Source organism: Hipposideros armiger, unplaced genomic scaffold (assembly GCF_001890085.2).
Source record: "Hipposideros armiger isolate ML-2016 unplaced genomic scaffold, ASM189008v1 scaffold_34, whole genome shotgun sequence".
In the NCBI taxonomy this organism is placed as follows: domain Eukaryota; kingdom Metazoa; phylum Chordata; class Mammalia; order Chiroptera; family Hipposideridae; genus Hipposideros; species Hipposideros armiger.
Genome location: NW_017731384.1, coordinates 2,536,181 through 2,557,443, shown reverse-complemented (window position 1 = coordinate 2,557,443; position 21,263 = coordinate 2,536,181). Strand labels below are relative to the sequence as shown.

Genomic DNA, 21,263 nt, shown 5'->3' with positions numbered 1-21,263 from the left:
GTGCACAAGTGCGCCCTGAAATGCCTGTCCCTGGCCCCCATCCCACCTCATCTGTCCAAATAACACCCTTCCTCCAAGATTTCTCTCAGACCAGTTCCTGTCTAGAATCTTCTCTGATCCCCCAGGCAAAGAGGGCCTCCCCCTTTCCTTACTGCTCCATCATTCATTGTCTCTGCAACACCCTCTGATGCATCGTTATTTTCAGCTTTGCGTTTAGAACTGGGCGTCCTTGCGTCCCTCCTCTCCCACGCCTCCCCCGAGCCTCCGGTTTTGGAGTCAGACAGACAGTCAGGGGTTGAGTCTCAACTCTGAGGCTTGGTAGCCATGAGCTTTTAGATGAGCCTTGAACCTCTCTGCCCTTCATCTTCTTCATCTGTAAAATGGGCATAATTTTATCTTCCATGCCCACCCAAGAGGTTTATTATGACAATTACACGGGGTCATGGATGTAAAGTCAATCCTAGCTTGTAGCTGGCATTCAACAAAGTATAACAACAATCACCATAATCCTAACGTATACTGGCTGTTTTGTTTCATTTTTAACTGTATCAGTTGCGAAGACTTGTCTTCCCAATGGTGTTATAAATGTTGAAAGCACCAACCACATCTTAAACATATTTTATACTTTTCAAAGTACCTGCTCAATAATTACCTGGTAGGTGGCTTTGGGTGTTCTGGGAATAAAAGAGAAGAACCTTTAGATAGGTCAATCACAGTGACCCAACTGAGGGAGGCTTGTGCCACTAGATCATATTGATACTAATGGACCTTCTCTTTCTCCAAAGGAGTGTCTGATCCCAAAGTGACGCTGGACAAAAAGGAGGCGATAGAAGGCGGGGTCGTGCAGGTCCACTGTTCTGTCCCGGAGGAAAAGGCTCCAATACGTTTCATAATTGAAAAATTTGAACTAGATGTCAAAGATTCCAAGCAAAGGAGAGAAAAAACTTCTCAGAACGAGAATTTTGTGACGCTGGAATTCACAGTCCAGGAACAGGACCGTGTGATCTTTTTCCAGTGTCAAGCGAGCATCATATCTGGGATGCGCCTGGAGACCTCTAAAACAGCCAGGAGTGAGCTGGTCACCGTGAGGGGTGAGAGTCCTGCTTTTCTGTTTTTCGTTTGTTCTGGCTTGCTGATTTGGTGTGGGAAGAAAGAGCCCAGGGTTGGAAGGGGTCTGGGGACTTCTGGCTGGGCTGCTGTTCTCAAGACTGTTCTTAATCACTTTCAGTCCACAGTTTTCAAACTTTTTGACTGTGACACAGTTACAACACACGCACACACACATTTATAAATTCCCCAAACAAAAGTTTTACAAACAATACTTAACCTTAACATGTGAAGCATTTTGCTATTTTCTATTCTACTCTAGTTCAGTTTTGTTGTTGTTGTGTTGTTTTAACTCTGGCCATAACTCACTGAAATGATGCACCGTGGGATCTGCAGTTTGAAAATCCCAGTCTTAAGCCAATGTGGATCAGATCTCAAGAAGTAGGGTTCGGAGGGGCTTGGGAGGGAAGGAGGGCCAGGTCTGCAGCCTTTGCCTCCCACATTTGATGAGTAGCTCCCCTCTTCTATCCACCCCCGATCACCAAGATGTTGGACAAATAGGAAACAAATAAGGTGACCTGAGAATTGCTCTTGGGAGAGAAAGGCAACAGCAGAGGGAAGCCTGGGTGAGTGTCGGGGAAGGACTTATGAAGCAGGGACGCATGGCAAAGGCACATTTTAATGCAGATAGCCTCATATCTTTTCAATGTCAGAGCCCTCAAGTTTATCACAGGGCTTTTGGCACCTTACTTCACCCCTGCCCATTGTGTATGTATATATGTCTCTATATATCTACATAATATATGTATATATGTACATATATGAGTATAAATACATATATAACTATAACGTATATGTAATACCCCTGCCCACTGTGTATGTCTATATGTCTACATATATGTACATAATATATGTATATATGTATATTTATATACAAATAAGTATAAATACATATATATATATAACTATAATGTATATGCAATATTTTTCTGATTAGAATACCTGGTGTGGGTTAAATTTGCAGAAAATGTGGTACACTATAAAGTATAAAGTAACAATCAGAGTACTACTACTCCGAGACTTACTCTGCTTAGATGTTCATGCACACACAGAGTTTTGTTTGTTTTCTTTGTTTCAACAAAAACTGGGATTTGTCAAACATGCTGTTTTATAACTTTTTCTTAATATGTTATGGACTTTTGTCCATATCAAGAAATAAAGGTTTGCATCGTTTTAGTGGCGACTTGGAATCCTATTATAGAGATGTGCCATAATGTATTTACCTCATTTTCTATTGATGGACATTTAGGTATCGTCACAGTTTTTGGTATTCAAACAATCTTGCAACAGACATACTTGTACTTATAACTTGTGTATTGTTGCAATTATTATTATTATTATTATTAATGAGGTTGATTCCTAGCAAATTGTTGATGGAAATGTTTTGTGCATTTTCAATATTGATAGATATTGCCAAAGGGCTCCTCAAAATAGCTGAATGTTGGTAAGAAGTGATGCTTACCAACCTTACCAACACAGAGTATTACCAACATTTTGTTATTATGCCAATCTAATTGAAGCACGATGATATATCCTTGTTGTTGTGATTCCTATTTCTATGGTTCTTAGTGAGGTTGAGTATGATCTTTATGTTTATTGGTCTATTACATTTTCCCCCCATAAACTGCCTGATCATATACACTTTGCCCATTTCAACTGTTTCTTACTAATTTGTTTGAACCCTTTATAAATTAAAGGATTTAGCTCTTTGTCAGGTACTATGCAGATATTTTACCCGGTTTGTCATCCTCTTTATGATTTTTCCCATGCAGAAGCTTTTAATCTTTAGTTAAGCACATGTATCCATCTTTTTTTCCTTATAGTATCTCAGTTTTGCAATTCATGCTTACAGTTCCTCCACACTCCAAGATTATTAAAGAAAAAAAATGCACCTATGTTTTCTCTTACTATTTCTGTGGTTTAATTTTTTTTTGTTTGTATTTAGTTCTCTGATGCATGTGGAGTTAATTTGGGGATAAGAAAAAACCATTCAGTTATTATTAAGCTACCCCAAAGGGCACTTGTTGAGTGTCCTAAAAGATGCCATCTCTGTTCTGACTTTGACTTAGGAAAGCAGACTATTTTTTTTAAATGATAGCTTTTTATTGTAAATTTAAATGACTATCGTTTTTTAAAAAAGGCTAATGAATGTGAAAATGTTATATCACTCTATACTAACTTTTGGCGTTTTTCATGTCCCCATCTGTGTTTTACACAGCTGAAATCTGTGCGTATACTTGCTATGCTCTTCTATTTTTTTTTTGGCAGGAGCAGAGGCCTAGCTCTGCTTCCCTCACCATCTACTGAAGGCCCCACTCCCTGGTATCTGACACATATTTAATTAGAACGGTGTTTTTCAAACTGCATGAGTCCCAAAATCAATTGAGTCAGTCACGGCCGGCATTTTTAAGAAAGAAATAGAACAGACTAGAAATCCCTTTTTTCTTTTTTGGCACATGGCTATTTAAATATTCATTTCCATGAAGCAGCACAGCCTGCGTCGTTGTCATTTTTGAAAGCTATGGACTATTTGTGCTGAAATGCCAGAGTTCCATGAAACAGTGTGAGAGGAACCTGGAAAAAATTTGGCGAGCACGGGGAAGAGCCTGTGGTTATTTCTGAGGTCCTTTGAAGAAGATTCTGCGGATCAGATCTACAGAAAATGTTTTAGCCTTGGGAAGCTCAAGAAAGAGCATTGCAGTTAAGAAGAAGGCTGAAGATGCAAGAATGAGCGAGAGCGGAGGGAGCATCAGAGCAGGCGAGGTGAAGGTTTTTGAGAGGACAGGTCAGATTTATGTAATGAATAAGGAAAAATGGTGGCTGTCCACAAAAAAAGAGCAGAAAAGGAGAGGAAGTGCCTTTTCCCCTCCCCCAGGTCTGAACCTGAGTCCAACCTGCTTGTCCTCTTCTTGTAGAATCCTTCTCGAATCCCAAGTTTCACATCAGCCCCAAAGGAGTGATCACAGAAGGAGATGAGCTGCTCATCAGGTGCACCGTTCAAGTGACGCCCATGGTCCAGCCATTTCTAGAAATCATCATCCAGAAGGACAAGGTGATTGTGGCGCACAGCCAGTACAGCAACGAGGCCACCTACTCCGTGATGGCCATGGCAGAGCACAATGGCAACTATACATGCAAAGTGGAAACGAAGCGGATATCCAAGGCCAGCAGCATCGTGGTCAACATAACAGGTAGGGCTGCTGCTGGAGGGTGTCAGCTTGTGTTGGGCTCAAGAAGTGACTGTGCTGGAATCCAGGATGGCCAATGAGAATTCTGCTTCTGCTTGTCTGAATGAATGCACTGGGGTGTGTGTGTGTGGGGCGGGGGGGAAAGGGGATGGTGGTGGGGGGCGGAACAGTGCTCATGGGGAAGAGTCACCACAGAGTGAGTAAGCAATTAGCTGTGGTAGCTGAGGGTGTGGGTTCCAGCATCAGATCCTAACCTTGCCACTCACTACTTCTGAGACCTCGGGAGACTCACCGAGCTTCTGCTTGGCACAACTCTATGAGATGAGTGAGCTATTAGGACTGTTACAGTGACTAAGTGACATGACTGCCATGAAGAGACTCATACTGGGTAAGCACTCAGTTAGCTAGTATTTCTCTTATTTTTATCTCCTTTATCTCTCCTCTGTGTCAAGTGCAAGGCTGGATCCCAGACACAGGCCCTATGACAGAGTCGGGAGGGAGAAAGCATCAGCAAACTCAAACATAATAGTAACAGTTTCCCTTTGCTGAACACTGTATGGCTGGTTTGCATACCTTTTCACTTCATGCTCATAACAATGCTATGAGATAGGTATCATGATTCCAGGTTTATGGATGGGGAAACTGAGGCTGAGAAGTTGGGCAACTCACCCATTGGTTACAGGGTTACCAAGTGTCAGAGCAAGAGTCACCCCTGGCTTGTTTGACTCCCAAACACATGCACTTAACAGCTGCCTTGGATTCCTTCCCCTCTTACATGGCTTCACTTCTCTTGATAGAGCTTACCCCCCCCCCCAAAATGTACTCTACCTCTCCCTGTTTATTGTATGAATCCAGGTACTAGAATGGAAGCTGATTAGGGCAGGAACATTACCTATTTTATACACTGCTGTATCATTAATACCCATAGCAGTGCCTGGCTCGTAGTAGGAATTCAATACGTATTTGTTAAATGAATGAATGAATGAATGAATGAATGAATATAGGATGACAGTGTTTCAGAGGGCAGAGAGAGTCAGCACTACTTGGTTCCCAAGGGAAGGTGTCCATTCATTTTTTTCATTTGTTCACTCACTTACCGAAAGCCTCCTTTGTGTTAGGCATTGAGACTATAGTACAGCAACAGTGCCCCGTATCATAGGTAGGCTGCCAACTACCCAACGGGTTGATGGACATACGTGTTGGCTCCTGCTGGTCTACAGCGTGTGCCAGCAGTTTAGTTTATTACTGATATGACAAATATTTTGATGGCACGTGATGTTTTTCACTGATCAGGCATCTATTATCTCATTGGAGTATTCAATATGTATTGAGCACCTTCTGTATGTTGGGCAACTTATTGGGGATAGAGAGCTGCCTAAGGTCAAGCTTTGCCCTTGAAGCAGTCACAGACATAAATAGGCCACTTGAATGCAATGCAATGAGCAAGTACAACACAGGGATGGGCGTGCTGCTGTGAGGGCAACAGGGACCAAGCAACGAACATATGGATGGTTTCACCAGTTAGAGCAGCATCCTTACCCCTCGGTCCAGGCTACTTTAGGAAAGTGTAAAACATCACTGGACCATAAGATACTGACTATTAGAGCTGATCACCCTCATCCAGAGTCTGGGTCACGTGGGGTATACAAGTCATTCAGTAGGTCAGTCGCCCTGGCCTAAGATAGCCAAGTGTTATGCTCAGCCTGTCCTTCCCATGCCTTCAGCCTGAGCTCTGTCCTTTCCATGTGGGGTTAACCACCATGTTTTTGCCTGGCAGCCCTGGTGTGACCAGGTTAGCTCCTTTGGAAACGTCTCTAGGCCCACTTAGGCATTGGGTTTTCCATGCCCCTGTCTCTATCACGCCTCATTGTAAATGGCTCTACATAGTAATAGTGAAGGCTCACAATAATTTTGCGAACATAAAAATCATTGAATTAGTCATCAGCTAATATTGGATAGAAAAAGGGTTCCTTCCCTCCCCCACTGTCCATCTTTTCAGACCCAGTGCTGCCAGGTCTCTCAGCTCTGCCCTGTTTCTCATTTCATTCATCACACCCTAACACTGGTCCTCACACCAGGATACTTCACAGGAGTGTCCCTGAGCATCTCTAGTCCAATGCATCCTTCAGCCAACTGCAGGAGAAGCCCTCCTCAAATGGCCCCTATTTGACATCACTAATTCATGGGATTGAACTCCTACACGGTCCTGATCCTTCACCTTGACCCTGCTCCCTTCCAAGCATCCCTCCTCACTCAGCCTAGAACACCCTTTCCCCTTGGACACTGAAAAACTTCCTTTGCCCTTAAAGACCAAGCCCCAAATCTACCTCCAGGCTCCCTCAGGCAGAGTCCCACAGTCACACCTTGGTTCCCATTGCACTCTGCTCCTATCTTGACATCAACAGTCACCGTGAAGATTTAGCGTCTGTCTCCACCACTTAGAGTGAGCTCTTGAAGGACCAGGTCTGTGGCTCGATTCATCTTACATCGTCGATACTTAGCACAAAACCTGGCACTTTGTAGGAGCCCAATAAATATTTGTTTGATGAGTGAATAAAAGACTGATCTTTTGCTAGTCCATGTAATGGTCCTGCCAGTCTGTTTATGTTATCTTCTTTACAAGAAGATTGCTTCCTAATGTTTCATTCCTAATTGTAATCCATCTTGCACCCATCTCAGCAAGATGGTTTCTATTTTTTACATTTTTGTTTACATATATGTTTTTAAGATTTTATTGGGGAATTGGGGAAGGAGAACAGCCAAGTTGTTGTCCTTTAATCTTAGTTGAGGAGGGTGCAGCTAGCTCAGCTCCAAGTCCAGTTGCCATCCAGCCGCCTGTCAGCAGCTCACAGCCGCTCAGCTCAAGGTGCCATGTTCAACCTTAGTTGCGGATGGGTGTAGCCCACCATCCAATGAGGGAGCCGAACCAGAAACCTTGTTGTTAGGAGCACATGCTCTCACCAGCTGAGTCATCCTGCCACCTATTGGCAGCTCAGCTCGGGCACAGCTCACTAGCCCATGTGGGAATTGAACTGGCGACACTGTTGCTCAGAGCTACCCTCTTAACCAACTGAGCCACTTGGCTGGCCCTCAGTCCATTTTTTAACATGCAGATAATCTCAGGAGTTTACTGACTCCTTCCCTCTGCATCAAGAACCATAACCATGAAGTCAGGGTACATTGGCTTACATGAAGGATTCAAGTCTTCACATTGGTTAAGTAGTTAATTCGTAATTTCCCTGTAGCTGAAAATAAAAACATATACCATAACTATGAAATATTGATGTACTTCAGGGACTATTTAAATGAGATGACAAAACTTCTTAAACGTCAACTTCAGTCTTTACTACTGTTGCCATCCAACCTAAATTAGGGTACTAAGAACTCCTTAAAGTGGCAGAGAATGTTGTAGCTTACCTCAGGCGGTATCAGGTGTCATTTTCATTCTTTTCCATGGGGCGTGCTGAAGGGATGATGGCCAGCTGCCACCTGTCCCCAACCTCATGCTGTCACTCTGCTTCAAGCATGCACCACATCCCCTCCTGCTTCCAATCTGGGACCCTCCAACCCCATCCATTCTGCTCCCAGGCATCTCCCCACAACACACTTCTGATGTCCTTCCCCTGTCTCCATGCTTCCCACTGCCCCAAGGGTACAACCCACACTTCTTTAGGCGGTTGCCAAGCTCCTTTAAGATCTGCAGGCCTTCCTTTGGCCCCTTCTATTCCCTATGTCTCAGGCTAGCTGAGCTTTCAGCTCCTTCAACCCCCTGCCAGATCTTCCGTGTGCTGTTCCCTCTGCCTACGACCCTTTTTCTCTTTGCCTAGATGACCTCCTCCAAGAGTCCCTTTCTGATTCCCCAAGCCTTGGTTCAGTGTCCCCTCTGTGGGCTCTGCTGCAAACACTGCATCTGAATCACCCACCAGACGTAAGTGCGTTGAAGTCAGGGACCATTTCCTTTTCACTGCTGTCTCCCCAGTACCAAGCAAGGTGCCCAGCACAGAAATAGCCAGAAATAAATACTCATGGACTAAAATGTGTGAGTGAATGAGTAAATGGGTGAATGCATGAATCATGACTTGCCTGCATTACAAGTTGCAAAACCTTTCATATCCATGTCTGTGACATAAATTGGATTAACAAGGGAGACCACTCTGCCATTGAAATCCCAGGCGAAGAATGCACCTTTGCTCTCTAATTGTGTGATTATCATCAGGTATTTGAGAAACCAAAGAAAACTTTTTACAGGTAGTTGGGAGTTGGTTCTGCCCAAAGCAGCTGGGCTAAAGGACTGTAAAGAGGCTTTGGGAGTGATGCCCAGAAATAACCCCATTCCCACTCACTGCTTTCTCAGAGCTATTTTCCAAGCCAAAGCTGGAATCTTCTGCCACACGTCTGGACCAGGATGAAAGGCTGAGGTTGTGGTGCTCCATCCCAGGAGCGCCTGCAGCCAACTTCACCATTCAGAAGGAAAACATGACTGTGTCGCAGTCTCAAAATTTCACCAAGAAAGTCTCAGAGCGGGACAGTGGGACATACACCTGCGTCGCATACATCGGCAAGGTGGTCAAGCAAAGCAACACGGTCCAGATAACTGTATGTGGTGAGTACGTCCTCACTGGCTCAGAGAGCCTTGACATTGAAGGGGAGAAAGGGAGTTTATCACCAGCAGCAACCCCCTCCAGCCTGAAGGCAGGGTAAGAACTTGAGGGAAAGAAAGAGGAATAAAATCGACAGACCAGACAGAAGCAAGTGGGTATATCTGCTAGTACAGGAGAGAGGCAATGTGAAGATAATGTTGTTGGCAAAAATCAAGTTCATGGCTTTATTGTGGCTGCACACTGGTGATGTGGCCTCTGAATTGGCACGATTTTGGCTGCTGGAGCAGGCACCCACCCAAAAGGTCATAGGGGAAACACTGCGTAGTCAATGTTAAATTTTAATGGAAGCTCCAGTGTTTAGTCCATATCCTGGCTGACCAGAAGGGCTAGGATTTCTGGACAGAATGTAGGCGTTGAGACCACCTAGAGCCTCGCTTCTCAGACTTGAATGTGCGTGCAAAACCCCGTTAGACTGCAGGTCGGGATGAGGCCAGATTCCGCATCTCTAATTAGGGCCGTGGGGATGCTGGCGCTGCTGGGCTCTGGACCACACTGTGAATAGAGGGGTTCTAAATGAATGTGGAACCCTGGTCAAGCTGTCCCTGTCACTGTTATTATTCAGTCATGGTCTTTCAGTGTAATCTGTGGCTGTGGCCTATCCAGCCAAGATTTCAGTCTCAACTGAACCAGGATTTTAGACTATTGTCAACTCTCTAGTCACCTAATTCAAAAAGAAATCATGCAAGAGACAAATGTGGGTCATACATGTTAATTCTTTTTGTTCTTCTTGGGAGGAGGCCTTTTTATTGTATAAGCTTTATAAATAAGCTGACTTCTAAATAATGACCTAGTGGAATTCTTGTTCCAGAGGCATGCAATTTCATATCAGGAGAGGCGGAGACACTGAGAATTTGTTTTCAAATATATTCTGTTTGGGTACTTTTGTTTTGTTTTGTTTTTTTATGCTCGTGTCTTCTCAATACAAAAACCCACAGAGATGTATGTGTATGTGCATGTGAGCTATATGAAAATATAAATATGTATTTAGGGGGATGTAATGTTTTCCTTGAGTTTGTGTCATCTTTTTTTGTTTACAGCATTCTCTCTCCCTCTCCCTTCTCAACACACACACACACACACACACACACACACACACACACACACACACATTACCTGTCAATCTTAAAGAAGTCCTGTAAAGGTAGATAAGGCAGGCAGGCATTTAAAATGACGGTAATGGCAGAGAACACAAAGCCCAGATTTGGAAGAAAGAACTCCTTGGGCTGGATGTTTTGTTTCAAATTGTTTCTCTCCCTCTAGAAATGCTCTCCAAGCCCAGGATTGTTTACGAAGTCAGGTCCGAGGTGATAAAAGGACAGACCATAAAAGTCAATTGCCAATCCATAAACGGAACCTCGCCTATTTCTTATCGCCTTTTAAAAGCAAGCAACGTTTTGGGGACTCTTACAGTGGGCTCCAATGAGCCCGCAGTATTCAAAGATAATCCAACAGAAGATGTAGAATACCAGTGCATTGTGAATAATTGCCATTCAGATGATGAAATGAAGAGCGAACTTCTGATGGTCAAGGTGATAGGTAGGTCGCTGTGCTATGAGGAGAAATCATGTGGGACTGGGGCTGTTAGTTCACATTTTTAAAGGTTTGGGGTTGCCCAGGGATTGTGCGGACAAGGGAAGTGGGTGGTACTTGTGCGAAGTCCACAAACATGACAGGTGACAGAGCAGGACCAAGGCCCAGGTAAATGGGGCCAGAAAATATCTGGGGGCTATCGGTGTGTCCTGTCTTTTCAGAACCTTTCAAGTGCAGTGCTAAAATATGAGTGGAGTGTCTCGACTTCCGGAAGCTCTCACGTGCTTTTGGGCTCTCTTAGCATTTGCACCTTTTTAGATGAACTGACAGTCATCCCTGAAACCCATAGACCTGAGGCCCCCTCTGCCTTTTGGGGGGATTTCAAGCTTTTATTTAAGTGTAATGACCCATGATGGATTTTTAGATCTTGTTGAAAGCAGCATTATGTTTACAGCAAGAATGCTGTAAACAACGTCCATGGAGAGTACGTAGTCCTCAGAAGTAGTGATCAGCCCCTTCAGCATATCTGTTTAACTTTATCATCTTCTACTACACACTGTATTTGAAGTCTTCATATTTCATACTCCACTGGAACTAGTTCAGAAGAGCCCCAGACCAAGCCTTCTGCTTGAATGCTCGTGACGCACTCCGTGAATTTTGCCATGTCTCCCTCATCATCCCAAAGTTTCACATCTAATAAGATGGAAGACTTGGCAACAAGTGCATGTTTTTTGGCTTTCTTTGACTCAGACTGTGCAAAGTGCTCTTCTCGTAGCTTCTTGGTTTCTTCCTTTCCTCCTCCTCCTCAGATCCAAAGAGATCAATGTCATCATGTTCTTTCCTACCTGCAGCTCCACTTCCTGTGGTGTCTTCCATGTTAGCAGGGCCATACTTGCCCAAAGCTTTCTTCACTCCTGGCAGACTGGCCTTGTCCTTTTTGTAAGACTTGCTGTGATGACCCCAAGGTAGGGCATGAGTAATTCGGCAGGTGGTGGGACCAGAGACTGCTTCAGATATCGCCACATCTGCTTGTGATGGCACATACCTCTCGATGTAGCTCTTGTCCACCAGGTAGTCCCTGAGCTCCTGGAAGCCAGCGGGGCTTTACAGGTCTCCAAAACCCATGGCGTCGGCTAATCCCGGAGCTGGGCGACAGCCGAGGAAAACTGGCACAGGCAGTCAGCACCGAGCGCCAAGATGATAAAAAAAGAACCGGAGCTCTTCTCTAGAATTGGCCCTTGGCGGGGCAAAATGTCATGGGCGGAAGCCACAGCAATCAGAGCTGCAGGCTGGAGTCCCCTGGGGCTTGCTTAACATTCACCTGGGACTCTTACATGCAAGAGAAATACACTATTGTCCTGCAGTTTGTGTTTTTCCTTGAGCCTCTATCTGTGCCTCTCAGAAGGTCTTAGGGGTGTCATGGCTTGCATCTCTGAGATATTCTGCATCCTGTTATAAAAAGCTTACAAGGCCTCCTCCTCTTCCTCTTCTTTCTTCTTGTTTAATAACTTCTTATCTGCATGTGCCATGCGGACATCTTGAGTTGGATAGAGACTCCTGCTACTACTAATATAAAGTAAGACTAGCTGTACTTTTCAAATTAACATCAATATATGTTGAGCACCTTATGCTATAGGGCATGCCAAAAAAAAAAAAAAGACATAGTCTTTGTTTTCAGTGATATAGCAAGAAACACAGGATCTCCTAAGAGTGGGAAAATATGTGATATATTGAATAACAGTGCAAACAAACATAGAAAAATGTTGGTAGGCAACACATTATTGTCACATGAAATATCCTCACAGTGACAATGATAGGAATTTAGGGCATGAAAGATATCATCTAGCTTGAGTAGGAAGAGCTGGATTAGGAGCCAGGGCTTGATAATGGGTGGGCAGAGACAGCTCGAGGTGGCCTGCCAACCCAGTCAACAACACGAGCAAGATCTCCACAGAGTAGCTCAAAAAAACAAACAAAAAACTGTGAGTAAATCAGCTGGCTGGAAACAAAGGTTGGGAATGGAGAATCATTGGATATAAACTGGAAAAGTGACCGACCCCAACTGTGAAGGGCATCAAATACGAATCTTACGAGCTGGGAATTTGTTCTCTGTGCCCTGAAGAGCCAGAAGAGACGAGGAGGACGTGATGAGAATGGGGCCTTGGGATGATTAACCTGGTGTCTGTGCCAGGTAGTGGTGACTTCAGACCTCTTGCTCCCATAAGAAGCTAATGTAGAAGCCCATGTGAAACTGTTGGTTTAAATGGGGTCCATATTAGTGGCTAACATTTACTGAGCCCTGACCATGCATCCACCCCTGTGGGAAGCATTTTAGTAAATTATTCCCATTAATATTTACAGTAGCCATGTAATGCCTATAGTAATATTATCCTTGTTTTGTGATGAGGCACCTAAGGGATAAGACAGACAGCTGGTGGGCAGTAGGGCTGGGAATTGAGGCCAGGCAGTCTGGCTCCTGACCCCGGCTTGCCACTATCCCCTTGCGCTTCATAAGGAGGCAGGCTGTCAAGTGAGGCTGCACCCTCCAAGAGTCTGCCCTTGTGGTTGACCTCCACCATCCCATCGCAGGCCTGGTGCCCCCTTTCATCGGACCAGCAGCTCCATGGTCTGGCCACCACTGCACTCACGAGGGTGATTCATAACTCAGATGGCAGTCTGCAGCCAGTCCATTCTCACGCTCATAGGAAGGTCTACATGGAAAGACAATTTAGGATCAAAGTGTTGGTTGAATGTGGACCCAGGAAAAGGGGATATAGGAGGAAGCGAAGTTCTGCTTGGATCTGCTGGCAATGAGAGGCTGGCAGGGCACCCAAGGGGAAATGCCTGGGTAAAAACCCAGACTTAGAATTCAGGGGCATAATCTGGACTAGAGCTATGTATTTAGGCTTTAAATGCTGTGTGTTTGTGTGTTAAATGCACAAAGAGAAGCTGTGACATAGGTGAAATCACCAAAGAGGAAAATGGAGATGAAAAACTGAGGACTGATATTTGCAGAAAGTCCATCTATAAGAGGCAATGGGGTGAAAACACGGTGAATAAAGAGGGAGTGGCAGGTGAAGAGGTAAGACAGTCTGGGTTGGGAGGCGTCACAGAAGCCCAGAGGAAGCTGAGTTCAAAAGGAAGGGCTGAGTGGCAGTTGGGAGCTGTAGGGAAGCCAAGGATGGGGAGATTGGCTGGACTGAATTTAATCTGCTGGGGACTCAGGGATGAGTTTGCAGGGGTTAGGTGACCTTTGGAGTTTCTTCAAAAGCAGAGATAGAGTACAGTTTCAGAAGCAGAGGGATGGAAGTCAGATCTGAGGGCTAACAAGCAAGTGGGAAATGAGAATGTGAAAACAATAGGTTTAGACCACTCAAAAAGGAAAAAGGAGAAAAACAGGAAGGTCATGAGTCAAGGTTATTTGTTTGTAAGATCTGGAAGTACCATGCATCTTTGTAAGCAGAAGGAGGAACACACACACACACACACACACACACACATACACACACACAGGCTCACTCACAGACTCACACACACTAGACCCCAACAGAACACATAACGTTAATGATATAGTCAAGCCAAGTGGTCAGAAATACTTAGGTGATAAGTGAAGGGAGGTGTCCCTAATATCCTGTGTTTAATCAACATGTGAGGACAGGAGGCATCCATTGCTGCCCTGCTGGGCTATTCAGAGGTGGAACTAAAGAATGTGGGGGAAAGAGGGGTGGCTGAATGGAGGTCAAAATCCAAGCCTGAGTCATAGCACGAGAGGAGACCAGCCATGAGCAGTAACTGTGTCATGTGCCTTTGCTTCCCCTTTTCTTGACTCAGCGCTAACCCTTTTCCTTCTTTTCAGCCCCAGTGGAGGACGTGAAACTCTCTATCCTGCAGAATAAGATGGTGGAGTCTGGGAAAGACATTGTGCTTCTATGCTCTGTGAACAAAGCGTCCGGTCCAATTACCTACAAGTTTTACAAAGGAAAGGAGGTCAAGCCCTTCTACCAATACATCTCGAATGAAACCCAGGTCATTTGGCTCAAGTCGCAAGCTAGCAAGGAGCATGAGGGGCAGTATTACTGCACGGCCTCCAACAGAGCCACCTCTGCCAAAAATGTCCCCCGAAGCAGCACATTGACAGTCACAGGTGAGTCAGGGTCTCAACAGGGAGACGTAGTGTTGAGGCCAGAAAGCTCACCACTTGTAAGAGGAACTGGGTGGGAGGTTAGCACTTCTTACTGAGGGTTAAGAGGCCAATGTCCTCTAACCTTTTTGGTTACAAGTGACCTTTTTGGTTTACAAGCACTCAAATTAAATGCAAAAGAGGAATTGGTTATTATAAGGTTATATTTTTGGAGGCGTGATACCAGATGGCCCTTCTTAGTCAAATGGGCACCCTTGGGGATGCCTGTTATTCATGGGGATTGGATCAAGCAGAACAGACATGGTTAGAGAAGCCCACATATGTGGGTACAAGGTGGTTTCCTAGAAAAAAATGAGGACCAAACAGACCTAGAAAGGAATCTACTTCAGTCCTATGGTCCTTTAAGACCACAGCTGGCTCTGTAGCAAGAACTACCATTTCCAGGGGTGACTGGTTAGCTCAGTTGGTTAGAGTGTGGTGCTGATAGCACCAAGGTTGGTAGTTCGATCCCCGCATAGGCCACTGTGAGCTGCGCCCTCCTTAAAAGAGTCAACTATGCCATTGTAGCATGAAAGCCATGTGTAACCAATGACCATGGCTGTTCCCCAATAAAATTAAAAAAACAACAACACAAAAACTACTATTTCTGCACCCGCTGTGAACACACAGTCCCTCAGAGGTAGATGCTCAGTGTGACATGCGGTTACAAGAACCGAAAATCAGTCTTATTTGTTGCTTAAAGCTGATATTGTTTCTTGCTGGCAGAGAAACAAAACCTATCTATTTTAATTTTTCTCCTTTCCAGTCTTTCTTGCCCCATGGAAGAAAGGACTTATTGCAGTGGTCGTCATTGGCGTGATAATTGCCATCTTGGGACTTGGGACCAGATGCTATTTTTTGAAGAAAGTCAAGGGTGAGCACGTTCTTTCATCCCATCCTGACAGGTTGCCTTCTCCAGGAAACTGGCCATGGATGTGAAGGGCTTCAGTTTCATGGGGGCTATGCTCTGCCCCAGTGGGAACCGAGGAGATGTAACTGATGACAGTTGTTTTTTCTCCTTGGGATGTCGCCTTGATAACCGAAGATCTTGGCTTTGTTGCATGTGGTGCTTTTATTGCCCCTGGATTTATCTAGGCAAAAATGAAAGTGATTGGTTTCCTAGTAGGGCAACTTGGAAAAGATCATTTCAGGGGAAAGTTCCTTCTACGTATGGTCAGAAGAAGCCATTTCTGTGGATTTGGCCACGCTAAATACTGCAGTTGGTTGAGTAGGGTGTGAGTGTTATGGAGACAACCCCCGCCCCCTACACACACGTACACCAAATGCCTCCCAATTAATCTGCCTGTCGTGCTATGATTTCTACCCTGTGCTTGAGGTTAGCCACACATGGAAAGGAAACCATAATCACCCACTGGCACTCAGGAATGATGAGAATCAGCTAGCCTGGACTCAAGTAAATCCTGCAAAGATTTTTGTGGGATAAGGCTGGTGCCTGTGGTGCTGCTGCATGGGATGGTGGGGGCAAATGAGATAAGGAGGGATCCTGAGCTTTCTCTAGAACAGGAAAGCTGCAACCCCTCTAAGAAGTCAGGCCCCTTCCTAAGGGGATCGGGTCATGGCAGAACAGACATGGTTAGAGGACAGACGTGGTCTCAGGCCAGCTTGGAATTCCAAGCACAGGGACCCATTTACTTTTTGGAATGGTTGGGTCAAAGAGATGGTTGCTGTTTTATCTGGCTAACCTGGGTCCTGTACAGTTACCTTCATCTCTATCACATTCCCCTAAGGAAAATCACTCCTGGCTAAAGCAACAAAATGTCATGTTTCTGGCGGAAATGATGTGAAATCTCTCAGTTATAAGACCTAGAGCAGACCTATTCTATTTGTTTGGCTTATTTTTCTTTCTTTCTTTTTTTTTAAAAGATTTTATTGGGGAATTGGGGGAGGGGAATAGCATTGGGGAATCGGGAAAGGGGAACAGACAAGTTGCTGTCCTTTTGTTCTTCAGTCTAGTTGTGGAGGACGTTGCTTCACTGGCCCATGTTTGTATTATCATTGCGCTCTTCCCGGGTGAGGCAGTCGCTCGCTGGCCACTGGGCGGCCACTCACGGTGGCTCTTGGCAGCTCACACCAGCTGCCGGCCGCTCACGCTGGCTGCCAGCCACTCATGGTAGCTTATGGCAGCCCACTGCATCAGGGTCTGCAGCCTACGGCGTCGCCGGCGACTCACGGCAGCCCAGCTCCAAGTCGAGCTGTTGTTCACCATCTTAGCTGTAAAGGGTGCAGTATCACTGGCCCATGTGGGATCCGAACTGGGGCCCTGCTGCTCAGAGCTTGTGCTCCCAAGCCAGCTCTTAACCAACACGCCACTTGGCCGGCCCTCTTTCTTTTTTCTTTTTTCTTTTTTTAAAGATTTTTATTGGGGAATTGGGGGGATGGGAACAGTGCTGGGGAACTGGGGAAAGGGGAACAGACAAGTTGCTGTCGTTTTTTTGTTCTTCAGTCTAGTTGTGGAGGACGTTGCTTCACTGGCCCAAGTTGGCACCATCATTGTGCTCTTCCCGGGTGAGGCAGATCAGTCGCCNCAAGTTGGCACCATCATTGTGCTCTTCCCGGGTGAGGCAGATCAGTCGCCGGCTTCTGGATGGCTGCTCACTGCGGCTGCTGGCTGCTCACACTGGCTGCTGGCTACATACGGTAGCCCATGGCAACCCACTGCCACAGGGGCAACTCACGGCAGCCCAGCTCCAGGTTGAGCTTTTGTTCAGCATCTTAGCTGCAGAGGGCAGTGTCACTGTCCCTCATATGTGGGATCTGAACCAGAGCCCTCTGGCATCCCAAGCCAGTTCTTAACCATCGCGCCACTCGGCCGGCCCCCTCTTTCTTTTTTCTTAAAGAAGAAATATATTTGGCTTTCTTTTCTCTTTTTATGGGCAGTCAGTCTTCAAGATAGTCAAATATTGAAATGAGTGTTCCTATCTGTTATGAACATGGGTGCTTTTTACTGATTTTTTTTTCTCTTTCTCTTTTAAAGCCAAGCAGATGCCAGTGGAGATGTCCAGGTCAGTGTGTGTCCTTGGAAGAGAGGAAGCTGTTCTGTGGACATGGATAGACTTGTCTGTAGGGGGATTTTTGTCATTAGGAAGTTTTCAGTGGTTCTTGGAAAACTCTGTAATAAGGGTGTGAGTGATGTAGGGTTTTGTGTGTGTGTGTGTGTGTGTGTGTGTGTGTGTGTGTGTGTGTGTGTATTTGTCTCAGTGGAAGATTGTCAACTGTCCTTCATGGGACGAAATGGCTTTCTTCTGAGGTCATGTCCTTCCTATACTGTTACCTGTGAAATCCCCTTTTCCTTACGAAATTATAATGGTAGTAGATTGAATTTTAAAAATTTACTTACTTTAGCAAGATAGAGTTGGCCTTAAAAAATGGTTGTACTATTTTTACTGTTCTTGAAATCCAAAATCTAAAAGCATGAGAATGATAGCTGTGTAGCACAGAATAAGGAATTCAGGGAGTTGGGGTTCACCGAGAAAGGACTCCTGTTGTTCTCGTGCCCTTTGGCCCTGACACAAAAGGTGTTTGTCAAATAATCTTAGAACTGAAAGAAAAAAAAATGCTAGTTTTCCAAATGAGAGAGTAAAGTTTTTCTTCACTTCAGAAATCTCTACCTAGTTTTCTCATGATCTCCCCTTGACTATTTTGTTGGTTTGAAGTCAGAGCCAAAAAATAGTTATATAGATTTTTTTTTTCAAATTTCATTTTAAGGCCGGCCGTACCACTTCTGACCTCCAACAATGAGAAGATGTTGTCAGATTCCAGTACCGAAGCCAACAGACCTTATGGTATAGTCATGGTTTCCTGTAGTTGCTAAGAGGTTTTCCCAACTTGCTACCCATTCCATTACTTGCTACCCTTTTAGAAACAGAATCCATAGGTGGTGGGGTTAAAGTTGGTAGGGAAGCCCCGCCTTCAAGCAGGGGCACTTCATCTCATCAGCTATTGGATGGTGAGCTGGTAAGCAAAACAAAAACTTAAGAAGAGAGGCAGAGCATGTTACTCTAATTTCACCAGCGTCTAAACATCCCCGGGGAATGAAAGGCAGACAATAATTATAATGATGCAGATACCCATCCTGGGTTATCTTCAAAGACTTTGAACCATTGCCCAGATGTAATCTTTCTCCATATGTAAGAGAGAGACCAGATACCAAATTAAGTCATTGAGAAATAGCCTCTCAGATGGAATTATTTATTACAAGCGCAAGACAGTTTAATTTCAACCTTGCCACAACAGGAAACCAATTTAAATATTTCTCTGTTAGTAGAGGCATTTTTTTAATGGAACAACTTGGGAACACCTGGTTATGAGCCTTATCGCAAGGCTTGAGAGTCAGTTCAGTAGGGTGGGCAGTAAATTCCAGGAGTCCTTAATCCCAGTAGGTCTTGGACAAGGGTCGGCAAACTGTGGCTCGCAAGCTATTGTGGCTCTTTGGTTACACTCTGTCTCAAAAGTTTGCTGACCCTTGGAAGAGCCAATCCTGTCCCTCACAATTTAAAAATTATTCAAGAGCCATAAACATATTTTTACATAATCACCATTATGTGAATAATATCCCTTAAAAGTTTTATAAATGAAACCATGATTGTTTTATTTTTATTTTCAATTTTAAATACTTCAGAGCCTGCGGCTTGCGAGCCACAGTTTGCTGACCCCTGGCGGCTCTTCCGTCCCAAAAGTTTGCCGACCCCTGGTCTAGGAGAAAATTGCTCAGAGAGGCTAGAATTACATCACTCAAAAAGTTTGTCCTAGGCCAGATTTGGGGCAGTTTTCTTTCTTTATCAGCAGGGTTGGGAATGGAATGCCCATGTTCTTTTCTAATTCTGTAACAGTGCCCACAAAATAAGAATATGTTAGGATATGCCTTTTACAAGGCATACTTGAGAGGTATGTTTTGAAAATTGAGCAATTCTTATAGTACTGAATCATACTCCTTTAAAAAGTGAAATAAAACATTTGTATTGCAGTAACATAAGTGATGTGCCAATAAAGAGAAAAGAACAAATATATCATTTAAGGAACTACATTCAGGCAAATTCAGTGACTATTTAGCCAAAAAGTAATACCTTTTTGTGGTATTAGGTGGGGTTTTTTTTGGTTATTTGTGTTATTTATACAGGAATACAGAGATACGTTAAATTAAATGCTGATATAGAGATATTAAAATAGGATTCCTCCCACCCCAAATTTCCAAAATGCAAGAAATACAGTCCAATTCTTATATTCTCTCCATGGGTTATTTCAGTTTATAGACGTATTTTAATAATCACAATAGTAATTAGTTCAAATACAGAATGGAAACCATGTGTTCTTCAGGAATAGTACTTAGAACATTTATAAGAATTCTTTTTAGTAAAGGACAACTGGATAAAAAAAAGGGTTAAAAATTTTTGCTCACTGAGGGAACCCTGGAGGCACTGCAATTTCTTTAAACCATGTTCTCATGGCTCTGGTTCTCCAGTTGGAGAGGATTAGTTCACTGTGTCCTTCGTGTTGGGGTTACAGGGCCATCCCTTCTACGATTACATTTAATTTTTAGTGAACTTGCTCAAAGGGAACAATCCGGAATCTTGAACAATTCATAAGGAGATGTGTTTCTCCTGTGCGATGGTGACATCTCACTGGCGTTAGAAAGACGGCACAGTGGGTCGGATGGGGCCCCAGAGGACCAGGAAGGGATCCCGAACCCAGATACACTGCTGTGCTGGTTGCCAACCACATGACGACTTCCTTTGTTAGTGGCACTGAATATATATATATTTTAAATACACAGAAAACTAGAATTTCCATTGTCACCCATCCAAATTGTTATTTTTCAACTAGGTTACAATGAAGACATTGGAAACCATGCGATGAAACCAATGAATGAAAATAAAGGTAATTATCTCATTTAGGTTTTTAAATTAGAAACCTTTCCATTACAAAAGACCCCTAGGGAAAGAACTAAAACTGTTAAGACCTGTGGCTAGCTCCCCATCTCTCTTAATGACCCAGTCACTGGCTGATAGTAAAATAGAGATGGCTGGTTGCTGTCTCCAGAGATGCTCTCTAGTGTCCTAATAGTAAAGTAATCCAAATAATCTAAATTCCAGTAGGAAAGAACTGGGTTATACCCCAAAAGGAACTTCCTAAATCAGAATTGGCTACTGAATAAGGTAGGAGGATCTCCTTTCTCTTGGACAGTAGAGGAGGAGGTGTTGTTTTTTTAAATAGCATCACTGCAAAGCATCAAGTTGTGCACCTGGAACTTACATACATTTTATGTCAATTATGTCTCACTAAAGCCCGAAAAAAAGTGTTAAGGGTCTGGGGTGGGGAGAAGCAGATAGGGCACTTCAGAAGTAATGAAAATTCCTGTTTCTTAAAAAAGTAATGGGTATACACTGTTATTTATTAAATTATTATTTATATTTTAAACGTACATCTTTATATTATATATGTAACTTACAAATAGTATTTTGCATGTACTAAGTACTCAGTAAAAATAAAGGACACTTTAAGATAAAATAGCAGTGCCGCTAATTTTTAAGACCGTTAACAAATAGATGGCTTGCTTCTGCTTAACGCACAGAAGGATTG

General features: G+C 44.1%; 1 protein-coding gene and 1 pseudogene across 4 annotated transcripts in view; one reads left to right on the top strand and one right to left on the bottom strand.

Moving 5' to 3' along the window:
* Positions 1–21,263, top strand: part of PECAM1 (platelet and endothelial cell adhesion molecule 1) — a 64,802-nt gene that overhangs the window by 21,480 nt on the left and 22,059 nt on the right. For all 4 annotated transcript variants that reach the window (XM_019637779.1, XM_019637776.1, XM_019637778.1 and 1 more), the window contains exons 4-12: positions 786–1,091; positions 4,023–4,298; positions 8,650–8,898; positions 10,217–10,492; positions 14,343–14,630; positions 15,433–15,540; positions 17,662–17,689; positions 18,393–18,469; positions 20,508–20,561. In XM_019637779.1, coding sequence (XP_019493324.1) covers positions 786–1,091; positions 4,023–4,298; positions 8,650–8,898; positions 10,217–10,492; positions 14,343–14,630; positions 15,433–15,540; positions 17,662–17,689; positions 18,393–18,469; positions 20,508–20,561 — 1,662 coding nt within the window. The remainder of the gene's footprint in view (positions 1–785; positions 1,092–4,022; positions 4,299–8,649; positions 8,899–10,216; positions 10,493–14,342; positions 14,631–15,432; positions 15,541–17,661; positions 17,690–18,392; positions 18,470–20,507; positions 20,562–21,263) is intronic.
* On the bottom strand, positions 10,505–11,611 carry LOC109380318 (elongation factor 1-beta pseudogene; annotated as a pseudogene).